Here is a 21,408-nt window from a genome sequence, read left to right as displayed (position 1 = left end):
TTTTTGCACGCTGAAATGTTGGCGCTCCTCCGCCGGCCCCTCGCGCTCACCCCATCCGGCGGCTGCCGACGCGAGCGAACCAATGCTAGCAGTACGCTTCTGACGTAGCGAGCGCTGCATGACGTAGCGAGTGCGGATTCGGGCGAAAGCTCAGCACCGTAGGTCGCCGATAGGCGCGGAAGCGGGAGTTTATAAAATTGTATTGTAAATTATCCGCTCGTTTCGAGGTCTTGTACGCGGCATGAACGCTAGTTGGCCTGTACTCTACATAATGCAAGCATTTTATAGACAACCTCAAACACCCTTTTCAGGGACCCTTTAACGTTCGCTGACATCGCACAGCACACAGCTCTATTTTGAGTTTTGCCTCCATTAAAACGTTCCCGCCGCAGTCGGGTTCGAACACTGGTACTCCGGTTTAGTAGTCGAGCACCTTAACCACTCAGCCACTGCAGCGGGACGGCGCTCAACAGCATGTTCTTAACCTAGCTAAAAAAGTGCTGGAAGCGCAGCCGTTAAAAACCCCCAATCAAACGAACAATTCCAGCCTATTGAACCTTGGCAAAAAGTTTGCGTTGCGTTGACTTTTTATTTTTCATTGCAGCAAGCCACTCATGTGGAAATCACGGAAAGAATGCGCAAAAAGTATATTAGTGATAAAAAAGCTTTGCGGCACCACTCCATAAATTTATTACAACAATATGCGAAAAATATGCAAATCCTTCTAGAAAAAAGTATTATTGTCGTGTGTGTTGAAGCCAATCGTCGATGCCTTCGGAGGCTTCGCCACGGAACGGGACAGCGGAACGAGGAGCGACGGGAAAGTGAACCGCAGCAGGTGCGGGCGAAGAATCCGTCTGCTGGCCTTGGCTCACGGTAGATTGAGCCATGTGCAGTGCTGGCATGGACCTTGTGGTAATGTGCGGCAAGAGGCCGATTTCGGGGCTGAGTCTCTGAAGTCGCCGGCTGGTACGGATCTCGTCCTCTTCACAAGAGGGGCGGCGGCCCGGGCTGGGAATGGGACTCTGCGAAGCGGGAGGTAGGGGATGACGTTGCATAAGATGGCACCTCCACCAGACCTCCAACATCAAGTGCGCGAAATGTTGGACGATGATATTATCCAACCATCTCACATCCCTGGGGCTGCTCCGGTGGTGCTGGTGAAGAAAAAAGACGGCACCCTTCGTTTTTGTGTTGACTACCGGCGCCTCAACAGAGTCACGAAGAAGGACGTATATCCACTTCCGCGCATCAATGACACGCTTGGCCGCCTGCGCCATGCCCGTTACTTTTCATCCATCGACCTTAAATGAGGGTATTGGCAGATAGAGGTCGATGAGCGCGACAGAGAAAAGACGGCTTTCATCACCCCCGATGATGGACTGTATGAGTTCAAGGTGATGCCCTTCGGGTTCTGTACTGCTCCAGCGACCCTCCAGCGCGTTATGGACACCGTGCTCACCGGCCTCAAATGGCAAACATGCCTTGTCCACCTTGATGACGTGGTCATTTTTTCCAGCACGTTTCGTGAGCATCTTGTTCGCCTAAAAGCAGTCCTGCAGGCTATCAGAAACGCCGGCCTCACCCTCAAGCCTACGAAGTGCCAGTTTGCCTATAACGAACTGAAATTTCTGGGTCACGTCGTCAGTCATGAGGGCGTCCGTCCTGATCCCGATAAGACAGTCGCCGTCGCTTCCTTCCCGACGTCATCAGACAAGAACGCCATGCGGAGGTTCCTGGGCCTCTGCGCTTACTACAGACGCTTTGTTCACAACTTTTCGGATATCGCCACGCCGCTTACCCGCCTCACGAAGGAGTCCGTCCCATTCCAGTGGTCTAATGAAGAGCAGCTTGCATTTGACCATCTAAAACGACGCCTGCAGGCTTCCCCTATCCTAGGCCCTTTTGATCAGGACGCCGCGACAGAGGTACACACTGATGCTAGTAACACGGGCCTCGGGGCCGTCCTGATCGAGCACCAGAACGGCGCCGAACGTGACATCGCCTACGCCAGTCGTGTTTTGTCCAAGGCGGATCGCAATAGCGATCACAAAGTTCAGACCCTATCTGTATGGACGCCCACTCCAGGTGGTCACAGACCACCACTCTCGGTGCTGGCTGACCAATCTAAGGGACCCTGCAGGCCGACTTTCGCGGTGGGCCCTTCGACTGCAAGAATTCGACGCTACGATCGTCTATAAGTCTTGTCGCAGACACACTGATGCTGACTGCCTTTCGCGCGCACCCGTTGAATCCGCGCCCGCTGATACGGACGACGGCTATGACATCTTCTTAGGAGCTCAAAATACCGACGATATGGCGGCGCGAAAGTGACTCGACCCCGACCTTCGTGACGTGATTTCACATTTGGAGGGTCAAGGAGGCGTAGTTCCTCGTTCTTTTGTGCGCGTAGTACGTAATGTATGCCTTCGAGACAACGTTCTTTATAAGAACTTTTCCCTGAGCCCGAGGTCATGGCTTTTAGTTGTGCCCACTGAGCTACACGACGAAATTATAGAAGCGTCTCATGATGACCCCTCCTCGGGACACTTGGGGCTCAGTCGAACGCTCGTGCGAGTACATTCCAAGTACTATTGGCCACAACATGACAAGACCGTCCGCCATTACACCAGGACCTGCCGCGAGTGTCAATGGCGCAAGACTCCACCCGTGAAGCCTGCGGGACTCCTTCACCCTATCATTCCACCGCTCAGTTCGTTCCAGCAGATCGGTATGGACCTACTGGGACCTTTTCCAAAGTCGCAATCAGGCAACCGATGGATCGTTGTTGCGACGGACCACCTCACGCGGTATACCGAATCGAGCGCTCTGCCGTAATCAACGGCTTGGGATGTGGCAAAGTTTTTCATCGAGTCCGTCGTTCTTCGACACAATACCCCAGAGCCCTTATCCCTGATCGTGGTGCCGCATTTATGTCTCAACTCACCTCACAGATACTGAGCTTAAGCCACACCGCGCACCGCAAAACTACCGCATGCCACCCGCAAACAAACGGGCTGACCGAGCGCCTTAACAAGACCAAGGAATTAATACTTAGAGGGTTTGAAAATAACAAAATGACCCTAGGTATTCTGATTGATTTCTCGAAAGCATTTGACAGAATTGACCACAAAATTTTATCTACAAAGTTAGAGCATTATGGATTTCGAGGAGTTTCTGGTAACCTTCTCAAGTCATATTTAAACCACCGTAAACAATGCGTCGTGATTAACAAAGCTCACTCTTCCCTATTAAATGTCACTTCAGGTGTGCCGCAAGGCAGTATACTCGGACCGGTTTTATTTAATATTTACATAAATGATATAGTAAACACCAGCACACTTGCATCTTACATCATTTATGCAGACGACACAAGCATTTTTTTCCAGTCAGCCAGTATTGAAGAACTCACTGATTTCGCAAATGTTACACTTGAAAAATTCTCTCAATGGACTCAGATAAATAGTTTATAAATTAACGTTGCTAAAACAAGAGCCATATTATTTACTCCTGTACAAAAGGTTATCAGTCGGGATATCGACATAAAACTCGGTTCCGAACAAATAAAAGTCGTTAAAGAAATAAAAACATTGGGTGTGACGTTCAATCAACATCTAAACTGGAATGCCCACGTGGAACGCGTGGCGGGAAACCTGGCAAGAGCTTGTGGCGTACTGTGTAAGTTTAGAACTATGCTTCCGACTAAAAGTAAGTTAATCCTTTATAATTCAATTTTCGCTCCCCATATTAACTACTGCAGTCTTGTATGGACGGACACAACTCAATCCAACCTTACCAAATTGATGCTATTACAAAAGAAAGCAATTCGTCATGTAGCAAATGCCTCATATGACGCCCATACAAGAGAACTTTTTGCTTCGTTTAATGTACTCCCCATACACCACATACATAAACTTAACCTCATTATGAAGTACAAACACAGTGTTCAAACTAACAACGAAACTTTCCTCAACTTATGTAATTTACATCGACCTTTAGAAGTGCCCTACATATTCAGAAACAGAGAACACTAGTCTATACCTTCTTCCCGCACTAATCAGGGTCGGCACATGCTGCAGTACCACATGCCTACATATTTGAATTTCCTACAAAATAAAAATATAGATATACATAACCTTAGCAAATACAAGTGGCAGAAATACCTTATTCTTGAAGACATATGAGTTTAATTATGTTTCTCCGACACAAACTGCTTTTGTATTGCGGATGTATTGTATCTTTTTATCATTGTCTATTTTCCTGCTTCTATTATGTGAACTTGTGTACACCCGATTATATTTGACCCTTTGGAGCTGTTGACGCGATTTTTTTGTTTTCCTGCTAGATATGTTTCTTTCATTTTCTGTGCGTTGAATTGTAATCTTCATATGTATAAGTAGTCTGCGACGAGTTAACACAGATACATGTTCATTTCTCTCATCAAAACTATTTCAGATATAGCACCTGTCTTACTGCACATTCCATTGCATACTTTTTTTTTCGCTGGTTCTAAGTCCTGCATGTATATATATATATATATATATATATATATATATATATATATATATATATATATATATATATATATATATATATATATATATGTGTGTGTGTGTGTGTGTGTGTGTGTGTGTGTGTGTGTGTGTGTGTGTGTGTGTGTGTGTGTGTGTATATATATGTAATAACGTGACAGTCTGTTGGCCTTGTCAATTAGGGGTGGGAGCCTCGTCAAGCTACTGAGTTTGTGGCTTTTTGCTCCTACCCTAGCATTTTTTTCTGTTCTTCAGGACAAAAAATGCTGAATAAAGTTGATTGATTGATTGATTGATAAAGTTGATTGGCTGACATGCTCTCAATGTATGTCGACATCGAGCACCGAACCTGGGACGAAGTGTTACCGTATACGTAACTCTTGCGTACAACACTGCAGTTCAAGTAACCACCGGATTTTCGCCATTTCGCCTGGTGCCTGGCCGGGAAGTCGTTACCATGCTCGACGCTATGCTGCCCCACCAGCCAGACGTCTACGCTCACGCCGATGCTCAACTCGTCGCTCAACTTGCGGAAGAAGCCCGACAGTTGGCCCGACTTCGGATCCAAGCCCGCCAGCAAGTTAATGCTCGCCGATACAACCAAGGCCACCATGATGTTCAGTTCAATCCTGGTGACCGAGTGTGGATGTGGACTCCAGTTCGGAGCCGTGGTCTTAGCGAGAAGCTGCTGAAGCAATACTTTGGCCCGTACGAAGTGATTCGTCGTATAGGCGAGCTAAATTACGAAGTGCTGCCGACCGTAACGCGGGCGTCCCGCCGCCCGCCTGCCTCTGAAGTTGTTCACGTAGCTCGCCTGAAAGCGTACTGTGACCGCTCGGAGCACGTGGCCTAACTCTTCATGCTCTACACATGTTTTTCAGCCTTAATTTTGCCCCTCTGCGCATCGGGACGATGCGCCTTTCGGGAGGGGAGCAGTGTCGTGTGTGTTGTTCTCAATTGATTTTGCACTTAACGTCATCTTCAACCAGCGGGGTGCCGATCGACGGTGAAGAGGTAGAAGCTCGGAAGAACTCGCTCGGAGCCCGGCCGCGACCGCTTGGCTTGTCTCTGGCGCCTGCTCCTGTGGTCCTGGTTCCCCATTGTGCCTTCGACCCGCATCGTCTGAACGACCCGTGGCAATATGAAGTACACAGAAGCTTTATGCACACTATCAAAATTGTGGTCTCACTTTAAGTTGAGTCCAGTGCATGTTTTTCTGCCACGGCCGTTAACTTTTTTTTTCAAGCTGAGGCAGGTGAATGCGTAACCTCATTCGGATATAGGTGGAGATGAGAAGCTCCTGAACGGTTGCATTGTGTACTTGGCATGCCCTCCCGTTGAACTTTACCATTATCAGAATATACCACTTGATACAAGTTCTAAAAACCATGCCGTGGTTTCGGCTTCCTACTCTAGTGTTTTTTTTCTTTCACCAGGTACCGGATAGCAGCGGGGCCTAGTCTCTGAAAAACTACACTGCAAGTCCCACTTTCATCTTTGTGAAATGTTCTGAGGAAGCATGTGCTTCAGAAAGCTTCGGCACGAGCTTTAGCTCCCTTTCTTAGTCGAACTCTAGGACAGCACGTACATGTTATAGTTTCACGAGCAAAGTGGTATGAGGCTTAAAATATTAGAATACAGAGCTGCATCCAACTTCTCTGCCAGGCCGCCATGGTGAAGGGACATTGCTGTACAGGAAGGTTGGCTTCCGGAATTTTTCAAATCGTGTATAAAACAATCACTGGTCTAGTATTAGAACTACGAATCACCACACAGGAAGTAAAAATCAACAGCTCGAAATATTTGGATGCATTTATATTGGTACTCAACCAATGGAATTTTAAACTTGATTAATTTGCCGAGCAGCCTTCGCGCCATTACCTACATTCTTCAGAACCTCGGACAAAAGCTTCGGTGTAAAGATCCCAGGTGGGTTCGCTTTCATGTACTTTTTAAATCAGTAACAAGACATTTTAAGCTTTAGGCAAACAGATAATGAGCGGCAGAGAGCTAGAGCGTAAACGTCCGGGCACCAACAACTGCAACCCACGTGTGTATTTCATGAGTTCTGTTCAGATCAAGGTCCCTTATTCCTAAATATGCGATATATGACCGCAGCTGCGTGTCCTGAAGTGTACGCTGGCTAAGCATTTTAAACACAATTGACGATTAAGCGGTATTCGTTGGCCTAAACGATCGTACCCAGTATCATGCGTGAAATAGAAATGAATGCCTACAAAAACTCCAACCCCGTTTTTAGCACACACGCTGAGTATCAATTTAAAGCAGTACACGTAACTAGTACAAGTAGCAGGGGAACGAAACACTGCATAGGCGTGAAGTGTTGGCCAGCTGCCACTTATCCCGTTTCACCTTTACAGTCCACAGGAGCCTCTTTTTTTTCGGATCCCTCGGAAATGCAAACATTCTCCCGCCATTTCGGGAGTGATTTGTGCACGCAACGCCCCGGCATGTCTTCCCGGCCTTGCGGCCAAGAAAAAATTGTAATCGACGGGAAACGGGCCCCCGCACGTGCAACTGACACAGATGGAAGTGGGCACAAAGATGGCGCGCGCCTTCGCAGAGGGGACACTAATCCTTTCAAAGGATCTCCCCACCCACCACAAAGCGGCGGAGTGGGCGCGCGCATCGAGGCACCCTCGATACCACGCTCGATACACTTTACCCTCGATGCCCGCGCTTCCGCTCAGGGTGAGGGGACAGCTGCGTCGTCTGCTACGGCGGCTGCCATTCTCGCGCCCGCGGCATAATTGTTTTTTTTTTGTGGGGGGGGGGAATGGCGCAGTATCTGTCTCATATGTCGTTGGACACCTGAACCGCGCCGTAAGGGAATGGATAAAGGAGGGAGTGAAAGAAGAAAGGAAGAAAGAGGTGCCCGTAGTGGAGGGCTCCGGAATAATTTCGACCACCTGGGGATCGTTAACGTGCACTGACATCGCACAGCACACGGGCGCCTTAGCGTTTTCCCCCCATAAAAACGCAGCCGCCGCGGTCGGGTTCGAACCCGGGAATTCCGGATCAGTAGTCGAGCGCCCTAACTACTGAGCCACCGCGGCGGGTCGCCCGCGGCATGCAGATCGCAGGCCAGTTTTTAGTGCCGCATGAACACGTGATGCGCGGGCCGCGGGCGAACGGACCGTCGTGTGAATCGGCCATTAGACGCCCCAACGGAGTCAGTGCATAAGAGATAGGTTTTGAACTATAGCGATAAATTCAAGAGAAGCTTCACTGACATAACTATAGGCGCATATCTTGCATACCCGCTTTCCTTGTTACCGTCGATGCCTTGACGTTGGCTGCTTGCCCCGTTTTTAAAAGCAGAAGGCTCTCCAACAAAATTTAGAATCTTATTCTCATGTAAAACAAAAGCGCATCGCAAGACTCCTTATTTTTCTTATCTTAAGCGCACACGGCAAGCGAGGAGCCTTCCCCCCACGAGAACGAAATCTGACGAAATCTGCACGGCAGATTAGTTATGTCAGTGAAGCTTCTCTTGAATTTATCGCTATAGTTCAAAACCTATCTCTTATGCACTGACTCCGTTGGGGCGGCTAATGGCCGATTCACACGACGTTCCGTTCGCCCGCGGCCCGCGCATCACGTGTTCATGCGGCACTAAAAACTGGCCTGCGATCCGATGACGTCAAACTGATGTGACGGACCAAAAGAGCAGACGACGCGTTGGGTGTACCACTGTTGCCAGATTATTTTAAAGTGTTTGACAACGCTGGTCAAACTGGTTTTTCCTCCCGACCTGTGACTGCGATTGAATGGTGCAGGTGCGGCCCATTGTCCGATTCCTCAATGGCCTGGGCTGTCTTGCTAGCTGAGTCGATCACTTCGTCATGGTAGCGAACGCAGTGCAGCTTGTCAAAACAGCGCGCCAACTCAACGCCACTCAGCGAAATGCGGCAGCCGAAATACTGGCAAGAGCGGTGGTTGCCAGAGCTGGCGCGCGCATATTCGCGGGCCGCCGCTAATTCCCGCGAGGGGAGGCACTTGAACTTTCTTGGTTGTCCAGTCCGCGGGCCGACAGCTCGCCTCTCGATTTGGTGACGCACGAACACGTGATGCGCGGGCCGCGGGCGAGCAGTCCGTCGTGTGAATCGGCCATGCACAGCACTCCACCCCAACATAAATTTGCGTTGTCAGCTAGCTTCCTCACGTCAAGCGACCATCCTCCTAGAGAAGCAGAGGGAAAAAAATCCTGAAAACGTTTATTTACCGAGGTTTGAGATAGATTACGATTAAGGGAACCGTTAATAAGCAGATGAGCATGCAATAAGTTTTGAGCCGCTTTTAAGATGCGTTAAATCTCGATTACGGTTATATCAAGGCATATTCTGCATACCACCGCGGGTATTGGCAGACCCGTTGGTGTTGTCCTTCCTAAGCAAGTTTAATCTCGGGGCGAGCAAAAAGATTGAAAAATGCCGCAATCCACTGCGTGGGAGGGAGAGTTTGAAAATTTATTTTACACCACACCCCCTCAATTGAAATCATTTATTTCTGTTCACTTCTTTTGTAGTTAATTTCAATTTTGTAGGTGGTCAGTACGGAATGAGTCCTACCCATTCTGCGGGCTGCGATGATATCAGCGTAAGGGTTACGGGTCTGGAGGTCCCGTAGTATCTGCTCCGGCGTCTCCTCCCAGTAGGCTTGCGAGATGACTCCGCGCTCAGCAGCCGCCGGCGGTGCAATGTAGGCTTCGACAGGGTAAGCGGTCTCTTGGAGGACCACATCCTTGAGGTGGACGAGGTGAAGGTGAAGGTGAAAACAGTTGATTCCTGGTTCCCGGCCTGTTCGCTTCGTCCGCGTTGCGCTCCGTTAATTTGTAGGGGACTAAGTCTCTGTCCCTGTACAGTTTGGTGAACCCGGACGTGACGGACGCGGATAACGCCGCCACGGTTGCGGCCCCCAGGCCCCAGGTCCCGGCTCATACACCGGCTGCGGAGGACATCGCCAGCGTCCACGTTCAGCTGCGTCGTTTTGGCCTCATAACCCTGCCGTAATGTTCGCGCAAGTGGAGGCTGTGTTCGACCTTCGGCTCATCACTTCACAATGCGTGAAGTATCTCCACGTCGTGTCCACTCTCTCCCCCGAGGAAATGGACGAGTTTGGCGATGTTTTGAAGACGCCCGACCCTTCCTCCCCGTGTGATCACTTCAAGGTTACGGTCCTGGACCGGAAAATCATCTCGGAGCGCAGCCACCTGCAGCAGTTGCCCAGCACAGAGGACCTTGGCGACCGTCAACCATCTCAGCTCCTCCATTGCATGCAACAGCTGCTCGGCGACCGCCCACAGAACGTCAGCAGCCCACTGCACCGTGAACTGTTCCTTCAGCGCCAGGACCTAGTGGTCGTCCTGGCTGCAGCAGGTGACGTTAGCTTGGATAAGCTCGTGGAGCTGGCTCACCGTGTCTCGCACTACTCTGGCCCGCGTTCTGTGGCTGTCATTCCTTCCATCGCGTCGTCCACTCTCGTCGACCAGCAGTCAAGCCTCGAGGCTAAAATCTACCACCTCACGAGCACCGTTGCCGCACTGCGTGCGTCGATTCCTCGTCGCTTCCAGCGTTCCTCTGACCAACGGTTGCGTCATCGTTCCAGTTCCAGTCATCGATCGAGCCCTGCCCGCGACGGGTTCTGCTGGTACCACTGCAAGTTCAACGCCGCTGCCCGCCAGCGCCGGCAGCATTGCCTATGGTCGGGAAACGCGCCGGCGAGTCACTGATGGCGGCCCATGATTCTGGCTCTACATCCAGCCGCCTACTAAATATAAGTTACCGACAGGATCTCGGGATGCCGCTTTCTTGTGGACACCGGTGCACAGGTTAGCGTCGTGCCTGTCTCCCGCCTCGATCGCAACACGCTGTGCAAGGAGCGCCTTTGCAGACGGTCAACACCTCCCAGATCGCTACCTACGGACAGCGCTCAGTCACCCTCGATTTGGGCTTACGCTGCACATTCCGATGGATTTTAATTATCGCGGACGTGCGGTTTTCCATCCTCGGAGTGGACTTTATCGCCACTTTTGGCCTGGCTGTCGACCTTCGCTCTCGCCGACTCGTCGACCAGTGGTTTGAAAACAAAACTTATATACTTCAATATTGATCAAACATGTAACCTTCATGCACGTTTGTCAGCCTCAGAGACCTGCGATATCTTCTCTTATTTCATCACCACGCTTGTACTTGCGAGGTTGGCCTGTGGCGGTGAAACCTGTACTTTAGTTCTTCCTCTTTTCTACCTTACAAGAGCTTTGTTTTCAGAAAAAGTGGTGTTTTTGTGTTTAGAAGCCGCTATTTTATGGATACAGGCCAACTTCAATTTATCCTCAGTGTCCCTTTAAGGTGGGCGTAAATACATGGCCGCGTAGGAAGGACGATCGGTTGTCTTCCAAAGTGGACTTTGAAGAGGAAAATGATGAATAGAAAGAAAGCCTCGATAGAATGCAAGGACTTCTTCATCTTCTCCTTCCACAGCCATTTTATTTCACTTTATTTCCCCCGCGGAGCAAGCTGAATACTTTTCGTGTGGTAAGTCCCAATCATGCCCCCCTCCCCGCCTTTTTTTTTTCATTTCCTCACCCTGAAATGCTTCTTTCTTTTGTCTTCTTCCAACAACTTGTCTATTCAAATGATGTGGCACCAGTGTCGGCAGCATGGCGGTTTGGTGGTGACCGTCGTCACAGTCTGGTTCCTGGTGGAAGTGATAAAGAAGAGGAGAAAGGTGTATCTTGTGTCATGGCAGCGGCAGCCCAGAAGGCACAATGACTTGACCACTGCTCCCTGGCTCCATAGTTATTTGTACTTTCCTCGACGCCCCAGCGGTTCCCGGGCGCAGAACAGGGCGGCGGGCTTGGAACCAGGCTGGGAACACACCGCACATCGGTAACACCTATCAGACTATTCCATCGGCATTCTGGAGCCACTCGAAGAAACGCATCTGCTCCAGGAACTCCCTCGCCTTGGGGTGAGTGCGCCCTATCGTACCACTTGAGGACCGAGTCTTCACTGAGCACGTTCGTCTTGTAAACGAATACGACAGTCTACTGGAGCACCTTCAAGAACTTTATGCTGTCGTAGCCAAACACCTGGACGTTTATCAGTAGGGCTACCTCTGCACGCAAGTTGGCTGTCAACTCTTCCAGCAGCACCATGTACTGGCGCTCGGTTAATTCAGAGCTTGGTCCATCAGCACCTCTTCTGTGTTCTGGCTCACCCCAGACATCTGAATCGCTCACGCCACCGCCAAATCAGGCTCCGACACTCAGTTCCATGTCATCTACTCGTCGACAGTCTGGATGATTTTCTGACGGACACTTCGATCTTCAGCACATTTCTCGCGTGCCACTGAACGTTCTCCTTGACGCTTACACTTCCTGTGCTTTTTAGTAGTTCAGCAACTGGGAGCCGCCATGTGCTTTAAACGTGGCCGAGAAGTTCTGCGTACTCTTCTTGCCCATCCGAAAGAACTTCATGAGGTGCGAGTCAAAGCCCGCCTTGCGCAGCATGGCCCATAAGGTGGGCCTTTGCCGCTTATCCAGCAGGTACTGCAAGAAGGCCTGCCCTGCAGCAACCGTGTACTTTATCACCCGCAGTGAAGAATTCCAGCACCCCTATGGAACAACATCTGGCAGTTCTCGATGCTGAAGCCTTTGAGAAAAATCACCACAGTAAAGATTCGTTCTTTTTCTCCGTCGTCTTCCTGTTTTCGAACTTTCGGAATGGCGGGGATTGCAATTCTTTGTGAGAAAATAATGAGGAGGACACATAAAAAGGTAAGGCGGTACAAGCGCCAACCTTCAACTCAAGGTTTAAACAGACGAAGAATATGTGCCTGCTACGTTAATTGTTGTCACAGCACGCCGTTATGCTCTCCGATTATGATTTAGAAAGTGCAGAATGGTTTGGACATCGTACGAAGAAGGTTGCAAGTTTGGATCGCATGTGATCCTTATGTGTCCCATACAAAAAAGTCCTATGGGCGTCTATGGAAAAAGCTATGTCCGTCTATGGCCTTTTATGAAAGCCTATAAGCACCCATAGAGGTGCTTATTGACAGCTATTGAAAAATCTATGCCACTAAAGCTATAGCTTTGGAACCACACAATTGTTTTAAGCTCTCTATAGAAAAATATATCAGCCTGTATAGACAGCTATAGACCGAAATAGGAAAGGTCTATAGCTATTTGGGCCAAAATTCTATAGCCGGCCATAGGACATTTTTGTATGGGGTATACGGAATGGTTCGTACCGACTTCTGTATCAGTCTTATTCCCTGTGTTGATGCCTATATGCATGTTCTACAACGAAAAGCTGTTATATTGTGAGCTCAACTGCGACGGTTACGTTGAACCGCGAACAACCACCCAGCTGCAACGCAGCACAAGCGCTCCTCACGCGTCTTTGGTCGCTTCGTCTTCTTTGAGAATCAGAATGGAGGTCGCGCGGGGGTGCAGCTCCTACGCCGAGGCAGACGCGGGGCATGTCGGGTCAGCCACAGTCAGCAGCCGAGATGCGGCGCGTGTTCGTGAGCGGGAGAAGACGCTTCGGCGATGGCTATGTCCAGCCATACTTGAGGCGGCAGGCTTCGTGGTAAAAAGAACATCGATCGTAGCCATAGCGGAAGAAAAAAACATGCGGACTATTAATTGTTATAGCTGCTCCCAGTGGCTGCTCCCTTTTCAATTGCCCGGACCGTCAACGTTGTCGCTGCATGTTAAACGTATGCTAACAAATGGACAGTGTGCTCGAGAAGTCGAACAGCCGCGGGAACGCCGCTGTAGCTTAGCCGTTGTAATTTTTAATGTGTCTCTCGCATTACTAGGCTCGTCATGCGAAAACCCCGCCGTCATCAGAAATCCGTGGCAGAAACACGGCACGCTAATGACGTACGTCATATCATGCCGCCGCCCAGACAAGAGACGGAAACACTCCTCCTCGCGTGCAGTTGGAGCGGGTAAAGAAAACGCAGGCCGCCGCCAACGTCGGTTGGCCAAACCAGAGTCCTTCAAAAGGACATTGGGTTGGCCTTCAGCTTTCGGAGAGTGAGGTTGCGGCGTTTACATGAATGAAAGCGCGTCGTGCCAACACCCTCTAGAGAACAAAATTCTCTGGAGGGTGTTGGTCGTGCTAACCCGCCAGGCAGGAGTGGATCGAGAAAGGCAAGTCGCGGTGAATGGAAACAGGTTTGTAGGCGCCCCTTCTCCTCTCTCTGGCTCCAGCTGGTGACAAAGCAGACTGCGCTCAAGATGGGACGGCTGGATGGACCCCTCCTTCTCCCGGACAGACTCTGCCCAACACCCTCTAAATACTTTCTTCAGGCCTCTCCAGGCCCTCCTTTCCACACGCGCTACGTCACGCCAAGTGTCCGGTCAGGCTGCTCACCAAGCGCGGCTCCGCTCCGCTCGGTTGTCTCCCTCGATGTGCTCGCGCTTGCCCGGGCAAGCACAGACACGAACGCAGTCTTGCAGTGAGCGTCTAGCTGCTGCTTGAGTCTTTCAGCCTGGCGTTGGGTGCATTTCCGTTCGCTCCTCGCACGGCTGTGTCTGTTTCGTGTGGCCGTTTCTTGTGTGGCGTGCGTACCTGTGCTAGCGCACGAATGGGAAACTGATTGCCTGCCGTGTAGCGAGTGCAACTTCGTGAAACATGGGCCGGTGCTGTGTTCCCGGGTGCCGCGGGAACTACCAGAATGGTCCCAAAGTACGTGTTTATTGCTTCCCAAGAGACGAAGTACGAAGAAAAGCCTGGTTGCGAGCCATTCCACGGAAGGATTTCACACCTACAGAGCATTCGAGGGTAAGACTCTGAAATATTGCTTAATAGGCGCTGGTAATTATCTTAGTTGTGAGCTGTCGCTCCCGGACAGGCATGCTGTCTTTGTAGGCAATGATATCACTTCTTACACTTATGTATGAATTGTCCAGGAAGCATTTAGTTCTGTGGATGTGCATAAGGCTTGTGTAAAAGCTGTGTAAATATGTAAAAGCTGTTCACTATTCAGACTCTTTTTACTTAGTGTTTTAGGCAATGGAGAGTCATGGCGAATGGCCTTGCTTCATTTTCTCGTGCAGGTGTGTGAACTGCACTTCCACGCAGGCGACTTCATTACGACGTTGTCACACCAAGATGAACTGACAGGGAAAATAATAGAGGTGAAGCGTGACAGGCTACAGTTGAAGATTGATGCTGCGCCTTCTGTTTTTCCAAACTGCCCAAAATACTTGTCCTCAACGCCTGGACGGAGTGAATCGCCAGAGACGAAAAAAGCAAGAAGGGAAAACGCTGCTTTGCAGGAGGCTATGAGGAAGTCACTTCAGTCTAATGAGCTTGAACAGAAAAGAAACAAAGTTTCATCTTACGAGGAGTTCAAATCTAAGTTGCCTGGAATCTGCAACACGAAATTCTGGACCGTTTCTGTCGATGAGCAGTGCGTTAGGTTCCTTCTCATCGAGAATGATCCTTCACCTAATGTGAAATGCGCCTTGGTAGTTCTCCCTGATCTGTCACTTTCTGTTTTCTTGAATGGAGTGAAGCTTCTGTCGCTTCCTTCAGGCAGGATTCTGCCAGCTCAAGTATGCGACACCTCCAGCCTGTCCTTGCTGCTAGAAGAACTCGAGATAGGCTTGCATAATATACCTGAGGTGACGAAAGAGTCGAAACATACTAAAGTATTGCAGTTTGTCGGTTCACTGCTTGCAGACCTCATTGAGGACAGTGATACGACGAAAGAACAGTCTTCTTTGCTGAAATTTCTGGTTGAGCAGATAGAGCTTCTCCTCGCGAAACAGCATGTGTATAGCGCAGAGCTGCTGGTATTCGCCAGTATTTTGAATTCAATTTCTCCTCACGCATATCACTTCACAAGAGCTGCATCAAGAATCATTCTGCCCCATCCTTCCACACTGCGCCGTGTTTGCTCAAATTACAAAGCTGACCCTCTTGTGGAGCAAAATCAACCGCACTGTCTCTCCTACATCCGAGAACGAGTCAAATCAATGAAAGACCACGAGAAGACAGTGACCCTGATGATCGATGAGATCCACATAAAACCATACTTCGACTACAAAGGGGGCACAATAGTAGGATCGTCGGTTCATTCAACGGAACCAGCAACAACAGCCCATGTGTTCATGGTACAATCACTCCTTTCTGCAAACAAGGACGTCATTCACATATTACCTGTGAGCAAACTGAGCGCAGAAATTTTGCACGAGCATGCTAAGAACATAATCATTAATGTTGAGAAAATGGGGCTCAAAATTATCGCTGTGATAACGGACAACAATGCTCTGAACCGCAAGATGATGTCGTTATTTGCTACAAGTCCTCAGGTGAGCATTGTCTATCCCCATCCAGCCGATAACGCTCGCCCTCTTTTCTACGTGGTCGATCCTGTGCATCTCTTGAAGTGCATTAGGAACAATTGGATTAACCAGAAAAACCCTGGAACATGCCTCTATTTCCCTGAAATGGACTTGAGTGGAGCAATGCCCGAAGGGCCTCCTCGTATGAAAGCTGCTTCTTTCGCAGCTGTGCGGCAGCTTTATTCTTCAGAGAAGACGTCGCTTGTGAAGGCTGCTTACAGACTGAACGCAAAAGCCGTGAATCCAACCTCAATGGAGCGGCAAAATGTAAAGCTCGCTCTCGACGTCATTAATCAGTTTGTTTCAAATGCCCTCAGGACACATGGTTCCGCGTTCAAGATTCCTCAAGCTGAGTCGACTGCTCTTTTCATTGACGTTATCCTCACATGGTGGCAAATAGTCAATGTTAAGACCCCTTGCAAAGGCCAGAGGCTAAGGGACAGCATGCAAGACCCTGTAAGGTCTGTTGATGACACACAGTTAGCTTTCCTGAGCGGCGTTGTGGACTGGTTGGACGCTTGGGCAAGAATAAACATCACCAGTGGCTCGCTGACGAAAGAGACTCACAGTGCTTTGCGACTGACATGCTATTCTCTGGTAGAACTCTCGCGCTACTGCTTAGAAGAACTTCACTTCAAGTACGTACTGCTGGGCAAATTTCAGACGGATGCGCTAGAAGACCGGTTCGGCCGTTACCGCCAGCTGGCAGGATCACAGTACCACATTTCCGTGCGTCAGCTCTACGAATGTGAGAAGAAGCTTCGTCTTCAAAAACTTTTGACATTTCCACGCGAGGAAACAGAGTTTGAAGACGTAAGTGAGGATCTTGTCCCATGCAACTTTTCTGTGGCTGTCAGCGACGACGATATTACACACGCCCACTCTGACATGGATGCTATTGTCTACATTGCAGGATACGCTGCTCATGCTGCTTTAAAGAAGCTTTCATGTTCTGCTTGCTTCAGCACATTGGTGATTGAAAATCGAGAGATCGAAGCGGAAAATACTGCCATGATAGCTAACCTGTCGAGAGGAGGGCTGAAGTTTCCCCAGCCATGCACAGTTCACATGGTACTGATGACTAAACTATTTGCAGAGAAGTTGTCTTTTGGAGCAACCGCGGAAGATTTTCTCTCCTGTAGAAATCAACGTGGTGTCGTGATTTCACAGACGATTTCCCTCCTGGACGAACACGACATTGAGACATGTGAAAATGGCCACACTGCACAAACTCTCCTGCGCTTGGTAGTACGCGTTGCAACCAACGTTGTTCTAAACAACTTTTGCAAACTAAGAAATGATGCCATACAAGACAATGCGCAGCAGAAGGCCGCAGCCCGGAAAGCAGCAACGCTTAAGAAGAAGTAAGTTTTATTCCCAAGCAATAAAAATGCTTTGCGCACACTTCATTGCTGGTGTCTCGTCGTTTTTTATTGTAAGGGTCAGATTAGCTGTACAAATACTCAACAGCGCAACATTATTGTGAGTGTCATTATTGCTGTGTGTGAAAGCTTTAAGCAAAACACAATACAGAATAAAACTAACACAATGCGCAGTAGACGGTGTTTTTTTTTTCAATGTTCACGAACTTCTACTTTAACAACTAGATATACGCATGTGCGGTCTGTGCGGATGGATTTTACCGCACGGCAGACATCATGTACGTGATAGAACCTAATAATTAGATGATTAATTGAAATTAACTAATCAATTTTTTATTATAATGACCAATAATGCGAAATTGGCGGCCGTATGCTAAATTGTTTATTATAAAAAACTGTATTAGCAGCTCGAACTTTCTTGACAATAAGGTGTTCTGCAATAAAAAAAATATATAAAGCAGATAAAATGATAGCCTAAGGCGCGCACAAACTAGCGAATTTCTTTTCTGCAGCAACGACAAAAATGAAAATGAAGGAATCACTTATAAGGCAGCTACGTACGGCAGTACCCGAATAGTGCAGACGGGCGCGGCGCGCTGAAATCGCGGAGCGCGGGGCCTGCACGGTCCCTTGGCGTGACGTCACGCGGCCGGTGGAGAGGCCTTAGCATTGAGAGGGTGTTGCTCTGCCCGGACAGGCTTGATGTGGAACATGTAAATTACAGTGGCATGTTGGCTCCACGAGATACGCTAGGAAAATACGATGCCCCACTGTATTATTCATGGAAACGCTTCCTTGTGGACACCGGTGCACAGGTTAGCGCCGTGCCTGTCTCCCGCCTCGATCGGCAACGTGCTGTGCAAAGAGCGCTTTTGCAGGCGGTCAACACCTCCCCGATCGCTACCTACGGACAGCGCTCAGTCACCCTCGATTTGGGCTTACGCCGCACATTCCGATAGATTTTCATTATCGCGGACGTGCGGTTTTCCATCCTCGGAGCGGGCTTTCTCGCCGCTTTTGGCCTGGCTATCGACCTTCGCTCTCGTCGACTGGTGGACCACAGGACTCACGTACTTGTCTGTGAACGGCGTCCTCGCCCCGGTGGCTGCCCCCATTCTCCAAGCCGCTCCGAAGCTGCCGTCGTCCGCCTTTGCTGCGGTTCTGACCGATTTTCCTGCCATCATGCGGCCCAGCAACCTTGAGCTTCCCGTCCGTCACACCGTCACCCACCACATAGTCACTACGGGCCCAAAAATGTTCTGTCGACCGCGCGGCCTAGCTGGCGACCGCCTCGTCATTGCCCGCCGCGAATTTGACCATATGCTGCAATTGGGCATCATTCGGCCGTCGTGCAGCAGTTGGTCCTCGGCGCTGCATATGGTGCCGAAACGTGACCCTAGCGATTGGCGCCCCTGCGGCTACTATCCTGCCCTTAACGCCCGCACTCTCTCGGATCGATATCCTCTCCCTCATATTCATGACTTTGCGGCCACCCTGCATGGCATGACCAATTTTCCAAGATTGACAGGTGAAGGCCTACTATCAGATCCCGTTGGAGCATGGAGACGTCGCTAATTCTGCAACTGTAACACCGTTTTGCCTCTTCGAGTACGTCAGTATGCCCTTTGGTCTGCGAAACGCTGCTCAGACATTGCAACGCTTCATCAACGAGGTCACTCGTGGCCTGCGTTTTGTGTTCGCGTATCTCGATGATCTGCTGGTTGCCAGTTCCTCGTCAGAAGAACACGCTGAACACCTGCGCCTGCTCTTTTCACGCCTCGAAGAGCACGGTCTCGTCATCAATCCGGCTAAGTTGGTTTTTGGCATCGACGCCATCGAGTTCCTTGGCCATCACGTCATAGCGCAGGGGAATTCGCCCTTTGGAGAGCAAGGTGGGCGCCATCAGCGACTTTCCTCGCCACAAGTCGCTTCGCAAGCTCCGCGAGTTCCTCGGCCTCCTGAACTTCCATTGACGTTTCTTGCCCGGCATTACCTACATTACCCTGCCCCTCGCCGATCGATGGTCCTCACATTCCTCTCGAGTGGACGTCAGCTGCGGAAACCGCCTTCCAAGCCGCCAAGGACTCCCTTGCCGACGCTACTCTGCTCATGCACCCGCTGGTCGATGCCCCGTTGAGCCTCTTCACCGACGCCTCTGGTGCAGCTGTAGGCGCCGTCCTGCAACAGCTTCAGGACGACTGCTGGTGCCCGCTGGGTTTCTCCCAGAAGCTCAAACCCGCAAAAACGCGCTACAGTACTTTCGGTCGTGAGTTGCTGTCTATTTCGCCATTCGACACTTTCGTCACATCTTGGAAGGAGCCGTTTTTTTATGTGTTCACGGACCACAAGCCCTTAACTTTTGCTTTTCGTGTGAATCAAACCTCATACGCCGCACGAGAGATACGGCACCTGAGTTTTATTTCTGAATTTACGGTGGATATAAGAAACATCGAAGGACCTGTGTACAGTGCCGCCGATGCGCTCTCCCGTGCTACCGCTCTTGCATCAGGCGCGCTTGACTTCGCAACGCTGGCTGCCGCACAGGCGTTAGACAGTGAGCTTCAAGCCCTCCAGGCCAACCCTGGCTCTCTGACCTCGTCGCCAATGCCCCTGTCGTTCTGCTCGGACACCATCGCGTGCGATGTTTCCAGTGATTTTCCACGGCCTTTTGTACCCACCGCGTTCCGCCGCCAAGTCTTCGAACAGCTGCACAACGCAAGCCAGCCCGGCATTCGTGCTACGCAGCGGCTCGTGACGTCTAGGTTTGTCTCGCCAAACGTCAACCGAGATGTGCGTCGCTGGGCTCGTGAGTGCTTGTAATGTCAGCGTGCCAAAACAATGCGCCACACACGGTCGCCTCACCACCCTTTCCGGCCCCCCGACTGTCGTTTCGACCATGTACACGTCGACATTGTTGGCCCCTTCCTCCATCACGAGGTTTCCAATACATCCTTACGTGTGTTGACCGCTACACACAGTGGCCCGAAGCCTTTCCGCTGCCCGATACCACGGCATCTACAGTAGCGTCCGCTTTTGTCAGTGGATGGATTTCCCGTTTCGGCTGCCCCATTGCAGTGACGACGGATCGTGACCGCCAGTTTTAGTGCACTTTGTTTCGCGCCCTGACATCTCTGCTTGGCGTGCGCCATGTTCACACCACCGCGTATCATCCCTCCGCGAACGGCATGGTTGAACGCTTGCACCGACAGCTGAAGGCTGCCCTTGTTGAACGCGAATCTCGCACCTCTTGGCCCGAATCGCTTCCTTTGGGGCTCCTCGGCCTTCGATCTGCCTTTAAAGATCTTCAGTGCACGGCGGCCAAAATGGTGTACAGGACTACCGGCCGTTTGCCAGGCGAGTTCTTCGTTTCGGCCCGCACCGAGGACAACTCGCCAGCTGCTTACGTGGAACAACACGTCTGCTCTTCAGGCGCCTGCAACCCGTCCCCACGCGTCCATCGACTCACCATGTCTTCGTGAGCAAAGACCTCGCTACGTTCACCCATGTCTTTGTGCGTCGGGACGTCATCAAGCCTTCGCTCACCCTTCCCTACCATTGCCCTTATCCCGTTCTGCAGCAGGGTGAGAAAACTCTGAAGCTGTCCGTCGATGGACGAGAAGAAATCGTTGCCATCGACCGCTTGAAACCCGCCTACATCGTGCACGTTTCTCTTTCAGCCCGCCACCACGAAATCTCAAGCCCCACGTCTTCCACTGACTCGATCCGTGCCGTCAGCAGGAATGTCTCATGGGTGCCCTGCTGTTGACTGCCATTCTCCTTCCTCTCCGCGCCGGGAGGGGGGGGGGGGGGGGAGCCCTGTAGCGGCACTATCATCATCAGCAGTGCTGCGTCGCTTCGGCTCGTGACATATGCGCTCGCGCTGGCTACGTGGGGCCACGTGCGGAGTAGAATAAAACAGTTGATTCCTGGTTCCCGGCCTATTCCCTTCGTCCGCATCGTGCTCCGTTAATTTGTTGGGGGCGAAGTCTCTGTCCCTCTACAAAATCACTTATTCAGTGCTTATGAAAGCACAATAAAGTTACCAATATTTCTGTTTATGGGAACGTGAACATTATTGCACTTTTTCAAAGTAGACATCTACTTT

At 50.4% G+C, this 21,408-nt stretch overlaps 1 protein-coding gene and 1 pseudogene across 1 annotated transcript; one reads left to right on the top strand and one right to left on the bottom strand.

Annotated features, from left to right (window-relative positions):
• The first annotated feature begins 9,564 nt into the window (after positions 1–9,564).
• On the top strand, positions 9,565–10,284 carry LOC144116216 (uncharacterized). The gene has a single exon (XM_077650948.1). The coding sequence runs from the start codon at positions 9,565–9,567 to the stop codon at positions 10,282–10,284; it is 720 nt and encodes a 239-aa protein (XP_077507074.1).
• Positions 10,285–11,273: 989 nt separating this feature from the next.
• On the bottom strand, positions 11,274–20,808 carry LOC144116209 (eIF5-mimic protein 2-A-like; annotated as a pseudogene).
• Positions 20,809–21,408: the final 600 nt, after the last annotated feature.

The sequence above is a fragment of the Amblyomma americanum genome, chromosome 1 (assembly GCF_052857255.1).
Source record: "Amblyomma americanum isolate KBUSLIRL-KWMA chromosome 1, ASM5285725v1, whole genome shotgun sequence".
In the NCBI taxonomy this organism is placed as follows: Eukaryota; Metazoa; Arthropoda; class Arachnida; order Ixodida; family Ixodidae; genus Amblyomma; species Amblyomma americanum.
Note: the sequence above shows the minus strand (reverse complement) of the source record. Positions and strands in the feature narration are given on the sequence as shown.